This window comes from Haliotis rufescens, unplaced genomic scaffold, assembly GCF_023055435.1.
Source record: "Haliotis rufescens isolate VD_foot unplaced genomic scaffold, xgHalRufe1.0.p SCAF_8, whole genome shotgun sequence".
Taxonomy (NCBI): domain Eukaryota; kingdom Metazoa; phylum Mollusca; class Gastropoda; order Lepetellida; family Haliotidae; genus Haliotis; species Haliotis rufescens.
Window position 1 is genome coordinate 46,613,259 of NW_025964372.1, and position 15,548 is coordinate 46,628,806.

Sequence of the window (15,548 nt, forward strand, 5' to 3'; positions counted from 1 at the left end):
TACGTTTTCGGTGTGGTATGATTTTTAGAGTGGTTCTGACGGTCAATATCAGTGACAAGTATTTCAAAACATTCCAAAAGGGCTGTCGAGCATATACACGAAAACAGGACCCGTGAAGATTCGGGGTAGAATAGGTCTTCAACAACCCATGCTTGCCGTAAAAGGCGACTTTGCTTTTCGAAAGAGGCGACTGTCGGGATCGGGTGGTCAGGCTCGCTGACTTGGTTGAACATGTCATCGATCCAAATTGCGTGGATCGATGATTAAGATATCAATCACTGGATTGTCTGGTCCAGATTCGATTATTTACAGACCGCCGTAATATAGCTGGAATATTGCTGAGTGCGGCGTAAAACGAGAAACCAACCTTCCTTGAATTCAATATACCACTCATCGAAATAACCGTCCATGACGAATGACCTTCACTGTGACCTTGATCTAGTACTAAGGTCTCTCAAGATCTCGTCCCCGTTTTGTATATTGTTGGTAGTTCTTATGATTGCTCATTGCAGACAGTTACAAACATACAAACATTCAGCCACACTTACAATACGTATGCGTCACATACTCTTTTAATACCGATATTTATATATTTATGCACTAAACCACGTGCCTGTTAATTATGTTGCATTCTGAAGCATACCAGCTGTCAGTCAAACCTCACTAAATTTCATGACAACGATTCAGTAAAAGCACATATAACAGAACGTTCACGTTTCACTTTCTACAATACACAAGAGACACATACTCTTTTAATGCAGATATTTATGTATTTATGTCACTTAACCACTTGCATGGTAATTATACTGCATTCCGATGCACGCCAGCCGTCAGTCAAGCCGCACAGGAAGGAGAACGTTCAAGTGTCGCTGGTTCCCATTTATTTATTGTGTTGTCTTTCCTGCAAACCGACTGATATGGCTCAGCACGATATTCGACGAGCGATGAGATCTGACTTTGATGCCATTATGGGGATCGGAGAGGTGAACAACGGCAGGGACTATCTCCGTTACAGTTATGAGAGCTTTATAGACGACCCCAACAACAGGTCATACGTCTACATGGTCGGCGGTGATGTGGTAGGTTCCCAGAACACATTCTGCTAAAAGATTTTATATATTAACTAATAAGTCAATGTTAACAATTTTCAGTATTGCTTGGCAACCACCAGTAGCCAGAGGACGTTTTGTGGAACGCTGTAAACCGACACTACGTTGTGATTTACCAAAATGGTAAATTGACCTTCACTTTCCTGGAGTTCATAAGAGTACACATGTTCATAGAGCATAAACAAGTCGCTATATTGAAGAGTCAATGCCGATGTTACGTTATTTTTATTACTTGCTCATAAGCAAAACGTTGTTAATCAGTGAATCTATTTTTGTGTAAATATGTTGATTTTGAGGTGATAGACATGCTACATTACGATCATAGGACCGTGGCCTGTAAATAATCGGGTCTCAGCTATTGGTTTTTCCCGGTAAAAGGTTCATTTGTTGACAACACATTGGAACATTCTTTATAAAACTTCCCATCTCATAGATTGGCTTCTCTGCAACCTTTCTCATTGATGGAGGACTGAGTTTGCTGTCTCGTGGCGGTAGGGTGAAGGCCTCTGTCCAAGGTCAAGGCATATTTCGAACATTGAAGAAATATGTACGTCAGCAGTATCAAAGTATAGAATCCGTCAAATACGAAGTTCTGACTACAAACAACGTTAACGTTAGTGCAAGACCAAGTCTAAGAGAATCTTTTTCTGAGCTGTCTTACAAGGTGAGATTTATGTATTACGTCTTGGTTTTAGTAATTGCGATGCAGTATTTTTTAAATGATACAATATGTATCCCTGATTAATGGGAGAACTGAAACAACATTCATATAAATGAAGCATTATGAGTGAGTGAGTGAGTGAGTTTGGTTTTACGCCGCTTTTAGCAATATTCCATCAATATCACGGCGGGGGACACCAGAAATGGGCTTCACACATTGTACCCATGTCGGGAATCGAACCCGGGTCTTCGGCGTGACGAGCGAACGCTTTAACCACTAGGCTACCCGACCGCCCCTGAAGCATTATGAAGACACTTAAGGTACAATTGTTCGATTTAATTGAGTAAATTCCACATTTTGCATTACATTAAAATTGTCACCAATTAGACCGACCAAACACCTGGAGGATTTCCTGGTTAAAATTAGTCTTCAGGAACCTGCTCGTAAAAGGTAAACAAATGGATCCGGTCTTCAGGCTCAGTGACATGTTTGCGATGTTTGTGTGATATCATGCCCTGATTGATGCTCACATTCCGATCAGTGGATTCTCTAGTCCAGATTGTTTTCAGACTGCAGTCATATATCTCACATATTGTTTCCGGCGTTATGTAACAAACTAACAAATTGTCACACAATGTACAATCCATACTTAATTACAGAATCTGATCTACTACACCACAAGCCTGTCTGAGGTGGCAAGGTTACCGAAACCGACATCGTTTCCGATAATAAAGGAAATGACAAAATATGACATGGCAACACTATTCTCCTCCCAACTGTCATGCAGTAAATTGTTTCCCGATGGAAAAGTCACGGTAGATTGGGTGCCACTTCGACCGATAACCTCAAACACGAAGTACATATTTCAGGAAGACTCTATGATTCTTGCGTCTACCAATGGCGAAAATGGTGATGTGTCCTTGTTGACCATTGGAACTCCCCAAACAGTAGATGCAGGTCGCATGTACCATATTGACATATTTGGCAGTGACGTCACATCATTACGTTATCATGTCTTAAGTCATCTTCATCACACGATGACGTTCAGCCAAGATGACGTTCTTGTAAGCTTGGCATCCGAGGAAAAAACGACCTCCTTATGTCGGGATATTATGAAAACTCTTTGTATTCATGAATACCAGTGCAGTAGTAAGAAAATGTATGTTTTTGAAAGAGACTTTGTTCATGTTAAATAAAGTAGCATACACTGATTTCACTTGTACATCTGAGGAGAAAACGACACCCTTTAGTCAGGATATTATGAAAACTCTTAGTATTCATGGACAAAATGCAGTAGTAGGACCATGTTTATTTTAGAAAAAAACAGAATACACTGATTTCATCTATTTGCTCTAAACGGATATGAATTACGATTTGGAAAAGGGATCAATGGCTCAGTAAAGAAAGTGTGGAACTCGATGCCTGGAAATATTCTTGACTAGTGTGTGTGAAACCTTTTTGATTTTTTTGTGTGAAATTGATCTTGTGAAGTTTTGCCAGAACTTCTTTTCGCGTTTCCCCGAACGCCCCATGGGTGTTTCCGATCAACTCGTTTTTCTATTTTCTTTTTAATCCCTGCATTTATTAGCATGAAAATCAATTAAGTATTTTTTGCCTGGTCTTGTAACATTTTATCTGACTTAAAATTAAATAAATGCTTTGGTTCTGGTGTTTGATGTCATCTGCTACATGAAACAAAATGGATTGTCCTTATGGTGATGTGGATTTGGAATGTCTATCTATGAATACTAGTAACGCAAGTGAAGAAATTTAATTCTGCCAAATTAGTGAGTTGAACGAAATTGATTTATTGATCGATGTTAACATTGATGCCTTGTTTTCGGAAATGACAGGAATCTAGCACCAAGACAATTGGGAATGACAACAATGTTGTTCCCTGCTTACATGTGGCTGCCGACTGGTCATGATCAATCCCAAACTAAATCTCGATTCACAATTATGTCGGGGAAAAAACCCTCTAAGATTAGAGAAACCAAGACACAGCAAATCTACAATGAAAAACACTAAATGGGCTCTGAAAATGTTCAATGGCAAGTCACATAAAATTAATCTAGCTTTTAAATAAATAAGGCATTAAAATGTAAGGAACGAAACTTAAATTAAAAACAACAACAAACTTGCCTCCTTGTTTTACCGATTGGTCATCGGAGACGAGGCAAATATCCGTAGACTGGAATCTACGGTATTCTAGGCCGAGAAGCAGCGGCACATGAGGAGGGACAGGGCATGGAAATGAAGATAGGATTAGATCATACAGCTAAGCAAATTATTCCAGAACAAACAAATCCCAAACTCCAAATGTAACACACCCTCACGTTGAAACACAAAACACACACGTTTCAGAGCACTCCGTTCAATCCAGCAATTCCATTCCAACTTGGTTTGCGATTATCCAAACACAAGCAACACCTTCACAAATCAGTCATATTCCTAATTTGCTAATGTTTATGCCTCGGGTGTTTTCCATACCTGTTCCATAAACGTCATTTTAAACAGCAATAAGTATCAATTTCATCCTCATTCTCCCGTTCCACGAGATATGTACCTCTTTACAAACTTATGGTACGTAAGTTCCACATCATTCAAAGTAAATTTAGTCCTACCACGATTTTAATTGATGGCTAAACTTGCATACAATCGCCAGCGGCTGAAGGGATGTTGTAAATCCTCCTGGGGTCCATGTAGGTAGCAAAGGTACTATAAGTCCCCATGGTTCCTAGTATGATGATCTACCATCAATTGCTAGTGATCTGTAGCCCGTTCTTACAATGTATTGTTATGTTTTCTAATAACTTTTTATGGTCACATACTAGTTTTAAAAATAGATATGTGATAAGTCTAGTAATATTACTGTCCTTTGCTGACAGGTTTTTTATATAACCTAAATTGATGTTTACTTAAAGCTCTCAACGCTACTGTCGAAAAAGGTCGACAGACTGTGTCACTAGCCGTGTTGCTACTGTCGATATTTTCCTTATAATGTTATCAGTTTTCACATTCGATCATAATATATTGTTTGCTGACGAAAGGAAAACACTGAATTTCCTTAATTTAAAAAAAATAGCAAATTTCGATGTTTTTGATTATAAACAAAAACAATCTGAATCATATCATCATCGATTGGTTGGAACTTGTACGATCATGGCAACGGCGGTAAACAAGCAACTCAACATGCAAAGTTATCCCGTTAGACTATTACAATCATTTTGTTACATCTAACTTAATTTTCTAGAACTATTGACACACCTGTTTAAATCTTTGTAGAAAAAAAATCATTTTTAAAGAGTTTGCAAATGATTTCGGTTGATAAACTTTCGGACACATTGACAAACCGACAAACGTCATCGTGGCCTAACTCGCGAGTTGAACAAAGTCAACAAACACAGCGAAAAATGACAAATATTGAATGATAGGCAAAATCTGAATTGATATACATTCTAGGTAAACCATTCAATATTTAAATAGTGCAGTTTACAAGAAATAATCAAAATACTTGCAATTTTAGCTATCATTTCTGAAACCGGAAGCACGTACCACATGTGACACATGAAAGAAAAATATGCCAAAAATTCCGAAATAGATTCAAATTCAAAAGAAAATACATTATTTACTATTTTTCGTCAACTATTTACTATTGATTGATCTGGAGAGCAGTCTTCACTCCTGTTGGTTTCATATTTCTTCGTGATTGTCGCAATCAAATGTGTCAGTCTAAATCCGAAACCGTAATGGATTTCACGCTCGATGATTTTAATTTAATTTTTTTTTTCTCAAAACGAACGCAACGGAGAGCGATATAACGTATTGATGTGCCATAATAATAACAACATAAGGTTGTTATTGGTCTAACATTACAAAGAGAACAATTTAGAATATTAAAGATGTTGTTGAATATTTTTCTGAGAACCTCCCGTCCTCTGAACCGATTAAAATATTGGTACACGACGACTGTATGGAGGTAGTGCAAATATATATAGACTCCTATATGTGATTTTGTACCCAAAACAAATTAAATTGTACCCAAAATACTTTGTGAATTTGTACCTAAGAAAATAAGACAATAGATCTATGCTTATATTTATGTTTTCATGTAGATGAACAGAACACACAATAAAATATTTCATCAAGTTCATAACATGATTATGACTGTGATCGTGGAAATTGATTGTTTAGTTTTGATAGAAACTTGACGTCTTGTCACTGAAGAAGAGACCAGTTAAGTTGGTTAAACCTAAGTTAGAATGTATATTTGTGATAGTATGTTAAGTTTAAGATACTAAAATTAATGTATATATTTGAAATAATTCTAGGTAGATCTACAAAATCACATACTCATTTGGGTACCAAATCCCTAGAATGTTGGGTACAAAAGTCACTAGATCTACTGTACATTTAAACTGGTTTTTGTGAATCAATGGGATAAAAAAGAATTTTCGTCTGAATGATTCCTTTTCTCATTTCAAAACAAGAATTTGTTTTACGTAACAAAACAGGCAGACCTACACGTCATACATCTTGTCCTAAAATATATAAAAATGTGAAAAATATGGACACCTCAGAAATGAGGGCTTTTAAAGTTATAATTCTACCTACCTTGTCACATGGTTTGACTTAGGTCTATCTAAGAAAAGTCCTTAGGAATTTTTTTAAATTTGTTTTTATGACACTGACAATTTCTGGCACTTAGACAAAGAGTATTCAAGGAAAGACAGATATGTTTTTAATTGTAAATATGACTTTCCTTTATAATTCTTGTTTCATGATGACAGGGGAACTTTTACTCACACCAGCTGAGGAAGTTGTGATAATTTGATTGAATACAAAGGATAAACAGGTTTGCAGCAGTACCTGTATATGCAAAATAGACCACATGAGGAGAATTATGGGGCGTGGCTGACCAGAAAAAATACATCTGGCAAGGGTAAACATGTATACAGGCACAATTCCTTTCACTCCAACCAGAAGACTGAGATAGCATTTTCTTAGATACATATGGCTTACTCACCAGCTTATGTGCCACCATGGTTCTTGTGATTAAACAAACAACAATTTCATGTACTGTTACAAATAAGTAATATATCATATTCCTATTACAAATATATTTTAGAATTGTTTTATTTGGAAACAAACCACTTGATGCACAAGATGACTGCCATATGAGTTTAGTGTGTATATGTTAAGGATCTGATCAATTTATTCATTATTTATGGAAAACTAAAATTAAATGACATCAAATAGTTACTTATTCACATAATTGATGTTCAGAGAATTAAAGATAATAATTGTAGAATAAAATATCTTAAAACTAAAGATAACAATTGAAGTTTGATCAGTAACACTGTGCTGACGCATTGACCAATAATCATGCTAGAATCTATGAATGTATTATGAAAGGAAAACTATCACAAATGTAATGTGGAACTTACACCGAAAATATGTATGTAGCATTTTATTGCTTATATTTTTCCTATCATATTCAACAATGCAGGAATGTACTTTTGAAACACGTTTTGTCAAGCCCATTTTCGCGCACCTGCTGATCGACGATATATACATGTATAGACGTATTGCGTGGGATACACTTATAATAGTGAAACTTATCAGCGTGTACATCGCAGAAATATGAATCATGTCCATTTATATTCAACGTAACATTGAATGGCGATTCTTAAATATCAACAAAAGTTCAAATAAAAGATACCGAGAAACTTGCAAGTGACATGTTGATTGATCGTCTACCGTTTCTGGGTGACGGGAGCATGCAAGGCCAAACAAATTAAATAATACGCCAATTATATCGTCAAAGTCACATTTATATTTCATATTAGTGGTGATTACTGATACTATGTATTGACTTATGTTTTTGCTGTATGTGATTTACTGTAATTGTTTTGGTACTAAAAATTATCAGGAGACAATCCCTGTCTGTGACATCCCATCCGGTGACATTTGCACTTACTGAAATATTGCTATCTGAATTCACGATCTTTATTTCGTTTTTCTCTCGTCATATTAATTGGAAAATGACAAATAAAACATCCTTCGATTGAGAAGATCGTCAACTTTCGCCAAGGCATATTTATTAAGGCAATGTAAACTTTGTTGATATTGAAATAGCAAAACGTTATTCAGAGGTCGGGCGAAGCGCGCCATGTTAGATTTTAGGACGTCTGCTAGCATCATGACACGGGTTGTTTATTTTTGTATATCGTAAATATTCAACCAAAACGATTGAAATTAGGATTAATGAATATTTATAAGTCATTAATTGTTTCCTGCAAATTTTATAACATGGCACGTCAGATTAACCCGAATGATCGTATTTCTGCAACCGACATGATGACCTCGAAAATTAAGTTATTTTTCTGTTTAACGTTTAGATAATACTTTTACTGAAATGGTTCATAATTTACCATCGCGCTGTTATTTGCCCATAAAAAAACGAACTTTTACTCAATTAAAATCACGATAATCGGAGATATGATTATTGAAATCATTTGCACAAATGTTACGATATTAAAAGGTTCCAAGCATGAAACGCAAACCACCTTCAATAACGCAATTCAGGTAAGTTCAAGAAAATTTACAAATTTGGGTTCGCTCTGGTCTTAACCTTGCTATGATTGAAAATATTGGGATATTTTTAAATAGTACTGTGTAGTTGTCTATCATGAATAAATGTGCAAAATATTTCTTCAATTGGCCCTTGTTTAATGAGGCACCGACTGTTGGAAATCACCCACCCTCTTTAGAGCGCCTTATGCTAAAATTAATCCAGCAGGCAGGGGTAAGAAGTGTGAAAATAATTCAGCAGGCTAAAGGTTAATGCATAAATTGCTTTAGTGTCGATAGGGCTGAAATATTGCCGAAATGACTATTAATATTGACTCACTCACTACAAACTTATGTGACGTCATATATAAATCCGGGATCGGGTGGTCAGGCTCGCTGACTTGTATGAAGCACGTCATCGATCCCAATTGTGTGGATCGATGATTAAGATATCAATCACTGGATTGTCTGGTCCAGACTCGATTATTTACAGACCGCCGTGATATAGCTGGAATATTGCTGAGTGCGGCGTAAAACAACCAACCAACCAACCAACCTTCCTGGAATTCAATATACCACTCATTGAAATAACCGTCCATGACCTTCACTGTGACCTTGACCTAGTACTTAAGTCTCTCAATATCTCGTCCCCCTTTTGTATATTGTTGGTAGTTCTTTTGATTGCTCATTGCAAACAGTTTTTTTCTGATATAATTTCATTTTTGTCAGTTTGTTTCACGACAGTTTGATAAAAAAGAGATTTGGATATTCTTTTACACTTACAATACGTATGAGTCACATACTCTTTTCATACCTGTATTTATATGGTTATGCACTAAACCACCTGCTTGTTAATTATGTTGCATTCTGAAGCATACCAGCTGTCAGTCAGACCTCACTAACTGCACGAAACAGAGCAAGTAACGATTCAGTAAAAGCTACAGCAGAACGTTCACGTTTCACTTCTTCCCATAATATTGTGTTGTCTTTTCTGCAAACCGACTGATATGGCTCAGCACGATATTCGACGAGCGACCAGATCTGACTTTAATGCCGTCATGGGGATCGGAGAGGTGTACAACGGCAAGGACTACCTCCGTTACCGCTATAACAGGTTTTTAGACGACCCCAACAACAGGTCATACGTCTACATGGTCGGCCGTGATGTGGTAGGTTCCCAGAACACAGTCAGCTAAACGATTTTATATATTCACTGATATTTTATTCAGTCAAAATATAAACAATTTTTAGTATTGCTTGTAGGACGTTTTGTGGAACGCTGTAAAGTGACGTTGTGATTTACCAAAATAGTAAATTGACCTTCACTTTCCTGGAGTTCATAAGAGTACACATATTCAAAGAGCATAAACAAGTCGCTATATTGAAGAGTCAATGCTGATGTTACGTTATTTTTATTACTTGTTCATATGCAAAACGTTGTTAATCTGTGAATCTATTATTGTGTAAATATGTTGATTTTGAGGAGATAGATATGCTGCATTACGATCATAGTACGGTGGCCTGTAAATAATCGGGTCTCAGCTATTGGTATTTCCAGGTAAAAGTTTCCTTATTAGACAACCCATTGGAACATTCTTTATAAAACTTCCCATCTCACAGATTGGCTTCTCTGCAACCTTTCTCATTGATGGAGGACTGAGTTTGCTGTCTCGTGGCGGTAGGGTGAAGGCCTCTTTCCGAGGTCAGACATTTTTCGAACATTGAAGACATATATACGTCAGCAGTATCAAAGTATAGAATCCGTCACATACGAAGTTCTGACTACAAACAACGTTAACGTTAGTGCAAGACCAAGTCTAAGAGAATCTTTTACTGAGCTGTATTACAAGTCGAGATTTGTGTATTACGTCTTGCTTTTAGTGTTTGCCATGTAGTATTTTCTAAATGATACGAACAGTATCCCTGATAAATGGGAGAACTGAAACAACATTCAGATATATGAAGCATTATGAAGAAACTTAAGGTACACTTGTTTGATTTAAATGAGTAAATTCCACATTTTGCATTTATATTAAAATTGTCGGACCCCACACCTGGAGGATTTCCATGTTAAAATTAGTCTTCAGAAACATGTTCGTAAAAGTTAAACAAATGGATCAGGTCTTCAGTCTCAGTGACATGTTTGCGATGTTTGTGTGATATCATGCCCTGATTGATGCTGACATTCCGATCAGTGGATTGTCTAGTCCAGATTGTTTTCAGACTGCAATCATAGCAGTCATATATCTCACATATTGTTTCCGGCGTTATGTAACAAACTAACAAATTGTCACTCAATGTACAATCCCTACTTTAATTACAGAATCTGATCTACTACACGAGCAGCCTGTCTGAGGTGGCAAGGTTACCGAAACCGACATCGTTTCCGATAATAAAGGAAATGACAAAATATGACATGGCAACACTATTCTCCTCCCAACTGTCATGCAGTAAATTGTTTCCCGATGGAAAAGTCACGGTAGATTTGGTGCCACTTCGACCGATGACCTCAAACACGAAGTACATATTTCAGGAAGACTCTCTGATTCTTGCGTCTACCAATGGCGAAAATGGTGATGTGTCCTTGTTGACCATTGGAATTCCCAAAACAGTAGATGCAGGTCGCATGTACCATATTGACATATTTGGCAGTGACGTCACATCATTACGTTATCATGTCTTAAGTCATCTTCATCACACGATGACGTTCAGCCAAGATGACGTTCTTGTAAGCTTGGCATCCGAGGAAAAAACGACCTCCTTATGTCGGGATATTATGAAAACTCTTTGTATTCATGAATACCAGTGCAGTAGTAAGAAAATGTATGTTTTTGAAAGAGACTTTGTTCATGTTAAATAAAGTAGCATACACTGATTTCACTTGTACATCTGAGGAGAAAACGACACCCTTTAGTCAGGATATTATGAAAACTCTTAGTATTCATGGACAAAATGCAGTAGTAGGACCATGTTTATTTTAGAAAAAAACAGAATACACTGATTTCATCTATTTGCTCTAAACGGATATGAATTACGATTTGGAAAAGGGATCAATGGCTCAGTAAAGAAAGTGTGGAACTCGATGCCTGGAAATATTCTTGACTAGTGTGTGTGAAACCTTTTTGATTTTTTTGTGTGAAATTGATCTTGTGAAGTTTTGCCAGAACTTCTTTTCGCGTTTCCCCGAACGCCCCATGGGTGTTTCCGATCAACTCGTTTTTCTATTTTCTTTTTAATCCCTGCATTTATTAGCATGAAAATCAATTAAGTATTTTTTGCCTGGTCTTGTAACATTTTATCTGACTTAAAATTAAATAAATGCTTTGGTTCTGGTGTTTGATGTCATCTGCTACATGAAACAAAATGGATTGTCCTTATGGTGATGTGGATTTGGAATGTCTATCTATGAATACTAGTAACGCAAGTGAAGAAATTTAATTCTGCCAAATTAGTGAGTTGAACGAAATTGATTTATTGATCGATGTTAACATTGATGCCTTGTTTTCGGAAATGACAGGAATCTAGCACCAAGACAATTGGGAATGACAACAATGTTGTTCCCTGCTTACATGTGGCTGCCGACTGGTCATGATCAATCCCAAACTAAAACTCGATTCACAATTATGTCGGGGAAAAAACCCTCTAAGATTGGAGAAACCAAGACACAGCAAATCTACAATGAAAAACACTAAATGGGCTCTGAAAATGTTCAATGGCAAGTCACATAAAAATAATCTAGCTTTTAAATAAATAAGGCATTAAAATGTAAGGAACGAAACTTAAATTAAAAACAACAACAAACTTGCCTCCTTGTTTTACCGATTGGTCATCGGAGACGAGGCAAATATCCGTAGACTGGAATCTACGGTATTCTAGGCCGAGAAGCAGCGGCACATGAGGAGGGACAGGGCATGGAAATGAAGATAGGATTAGATCATACAGCTAAGCAAATTATTCCAGTACAAACAAATCACAAACTCCAAATATAACACACCCTCACGTTGAAACAGAAAACACACACGTTTCAGAGCACTCCGTTCAATCCAGCCATTCCATTCCAACTTGGTTTGCGATTATCCAAACACAAGCAACACCTTCACAAATCAGTCATATTCCTAATTTGCTAAGGTTTATGCCTCGGGTGTTTTCTATACCTGTTCCATAAACGTCATTTTAAACAGCAATAAGTATCAATTTCATCCTCATACTCCCGTTCCACGAGATATGTACCTCTTTACAAACTTATGGTACGTAAGTTCCACATCATTCAAAGTAAATTTAGTCCTACCACGATTTTAATTGATGGCTAAACTTGCATACAATCGCCAGCGGCTGAAGGGATGTTGTAAATCCTCCTGGGGTCCATTTAGGTAGCAAAGGTACTATAAGTCCCAATGGTTCCTAGTATGGTGATCTACCATCAATTGCTAGTGATCTGTAGCCCGTTCTTACAATGTATTGTTATGTTTTCTAATAACTTTTTATGGTCAAATACTAGTTTTAAAAAGAGATATGTGATAAGTTTAGTAATATTACTGTCCTTTGCTGACAGGTTTTTTATATAACCTAAATTGATGTTTACTTAAAGCTCTCAACGCTACTGTCGAAAAAGGTCGACAGACTGTGTCACTAGCCGTGTTGCTACTGTCGATATTTTCCTTATAATGTTATCAGTTTTCACATTCGATCATAATATATTGTTTGCTGACGAAAGGAAAACACTGAATTTCCTTAATTTAAAAAAAATAGCAAATTTCGATGTTTTTGATTATAAACAAAAACAATCTGAATCATTACATCATCGATTGGTTGGAACTTGTACGATCATGGCAACGGCGGTAAACAAGCAACTCAACATGCAAAGTTATCCCGTTAGACTATTACAATCATTTTGTTACATCTAACTTAATTTTCTAGAACTATTGACACACATGTTTAAATCTTTGTAGAGAAAAAAATTATTTTTAAAGAGTTTGCAAATGATTTCGGTTGATAAACTTTCGGACACATTGACAAACCGACAAACGTCATCGTGGCCTAACTCGCGAGTTGAACAAAGTCAACAAACACAGCGAAAAATGACAAATATTGAATGATAGGCAAAATCTGAATTGATATACATTCTAGGTAAACCATTCAATAGCTAAATAGAGCAGTTTACAAGAAATAATCAAAATACTTGCAATTTTAGCTATCATTTCTGAAACTGGAAGCACGTACCGCATGTGACACATGAAAGAAAAATATGCCAAAAATTCCGAAATAGATTCAAATTAAAAAAAAAATACATTATTTACTATTTTTCGTCAACTATTTACTATTGATTGATCTGGAGAGCAGTCTTCACTCCTGTTGGTTTCATATTTCTTTGTGATTGTCGCAATCCAATGTGTCAGTCTAAATCCGAAACCGTAATGGATTTCACGCTCGATGATTTTAATTTAATTTTTATTTCTCAAAACGAACGCAACGGAGAGCGATATAACGTATTGATGTGCCATAATAATAACAACATAAGGTTGTTATTGGTCTAACATTACAAAGAGAACAATTTAGAATATTAAAGATGTTGTCCTCTGAACCGATTAAAATATTGGTACACGACGACTGTATGGAGGTAGTGCAAATATATATAGACTCCTATATGTGATTTTGTACCCAAAACAAATTAAATTGTACCCAAAATACTTTGTGAGTTTGTACCTAAGAAAATAAGACAATAGATCTATACTTATATTTATGTTTTCATGTAGATGAACAGAACACACAAAAAAAATTTCATCAAGTTCATAACATGATTATGACTGTGATCGTGGAAATTGATTGTTTAGTTTTGATAGAAACTTGACGTCTTGTCACTGAAGAAGAGACCAGTTAAGTTGGTTAAACCTAAGTTAGAATGTATATTTGTGATAGTATGTTAAGTTTAAGACACCAAAATTAATGTATATATTTGAAATAATTCTAGGTAGATCTACAAAATCACATACTCATTTGGGTACCAAATCCCTAGAATTTTGGGTACAAAAGTCACTAGATCTACTGTACATTTAAACTGGTTTTCGTGAATCAATGGGATAAAAAAGAATTTTCGTCTGAATGATTCCTTTTCTCATTTCAAAACAAGAATTTGTTTTACGTAACAAAACAGGCAGACCTACACGTCACACATCTTGTCCTAAAATATATAAAAATGTGAAAAATATGGACACCTCAGAAATGAGGGCTTTTAAAGTTATAATTCTACCTACCTTGTCACATGGTTTGACTTAGGTCTATCTAAGAAAAGTCCTTAGGAATTTTTTTAAATTTGTTTTTATGACACTGACAATTTCTGGCACTTAGACAAAGAGTATTCAAGGAAAGACAGATATGTTTTTAATTGTAAATATGACTTTCCTTTATAATTCTTGTTTCATGATGACAGGGGAACTTTTACTCACACCAGCTGAGGAAGTTGTGATAATTTGATTGAATACAAAGGATAAACAGGTTTGCAGCAGTACCTGTATATGCAAAATAGACCACATGAGGAGAATTATGGGGCGTGGCTGACCAGAAAAAATACATCTGGCAAGGGTAAACATGTATACAGGCCAACCAGAAGACTGAGATAGCATTTTCTTAGATACATATGGCTTACTCACCAGCTTATGTGCCACCATGGTTCTTGTGATTAAACAAACAACAATTTCATGTACTGTTACAAATAAGTAATGTATCATATTCCTATTACAAATATATTTTAGAATTGTTTTATTTGGAAACAAACCACTTGATGCACAAGATGAATGTCCATATGAGTTTAGTGTGTATATGTTAAGGATCTGATCAATTTATTCATTATTTATGGAAAACTAAAATTAAATGACATCAAATAGTTACTTATTCACATAATTGATGTTCAGAGAATTAAAGATAATAATTGTAGAATAAAATATCTTAAAACTAAAGATAACAATTGAAGTTTGATCAGTAACACTGTGCTGACGCATTGACCAATAATCATGCTAGAATCTATGAATGTATTATGAAAGGAAAACTGTCACAAATGTAATGTGGAACTTACACCGAAAATATGTATGAAGCATTTTATTGCTTATATATATCCTATCATATTCAACAATGCAGGAATGTACTTTTGAAACACGTTTTGTCAAGCCCATTTTCGCGCACCTGCTGATCGACGATATATATAGACGTAT

General features: G+C 35.9%; 1 protein-coding gene across 1 annotated transcript; it reads left to right on the forward strand.

Annotated features, from left to right (window-relative positions):
- The first annotated feature begins 845 nt into the window (after positions 1-845).
- LOC124143588 lies at positions 846-11,670 on the forward strand. The gene is made up of 5 exons (XM_046512615.2): positions 846-1,079; positions 1,543-1,773; positions 9,360-9,512; positions 9,964-10,045; positions 10,667-11,670. Exons 1-5 carry the CDS (start codon positions 918-920, stop codon positions 10,696-10,698), a joined length of 660 nt encoding a protein of 219 aa, XP_046368571.2. The 5' UTR covers positions 846-917; the 3' UTR covers positions 10,699-11,670.
- Positions 11,671-15,548: the final 3,878 nt, after the last annotated feature.

Coding starts and splice junctions, on each gene's coding strand:
- LOC124143588 (XM_046512615.2), top strand. CDS start 918: ATGGCTCAGCACGATATTCGACGAGCGATGAGATCTGACTTTGATGCC. Junction 1,774..9,359: donor TTTCTGAGCTGTCTTACAAG/GTGAGATTTATG, acceptor GATATGGCTCAG/CACGATATTCGACGAGCGAC. Junction 10,046..10,666: donor GGTGAAGGCCTCTTTCCGAG/GTCAGACATTTT, acceptor CTTTAATTACAG/AATCTGATCTACTACACGAG.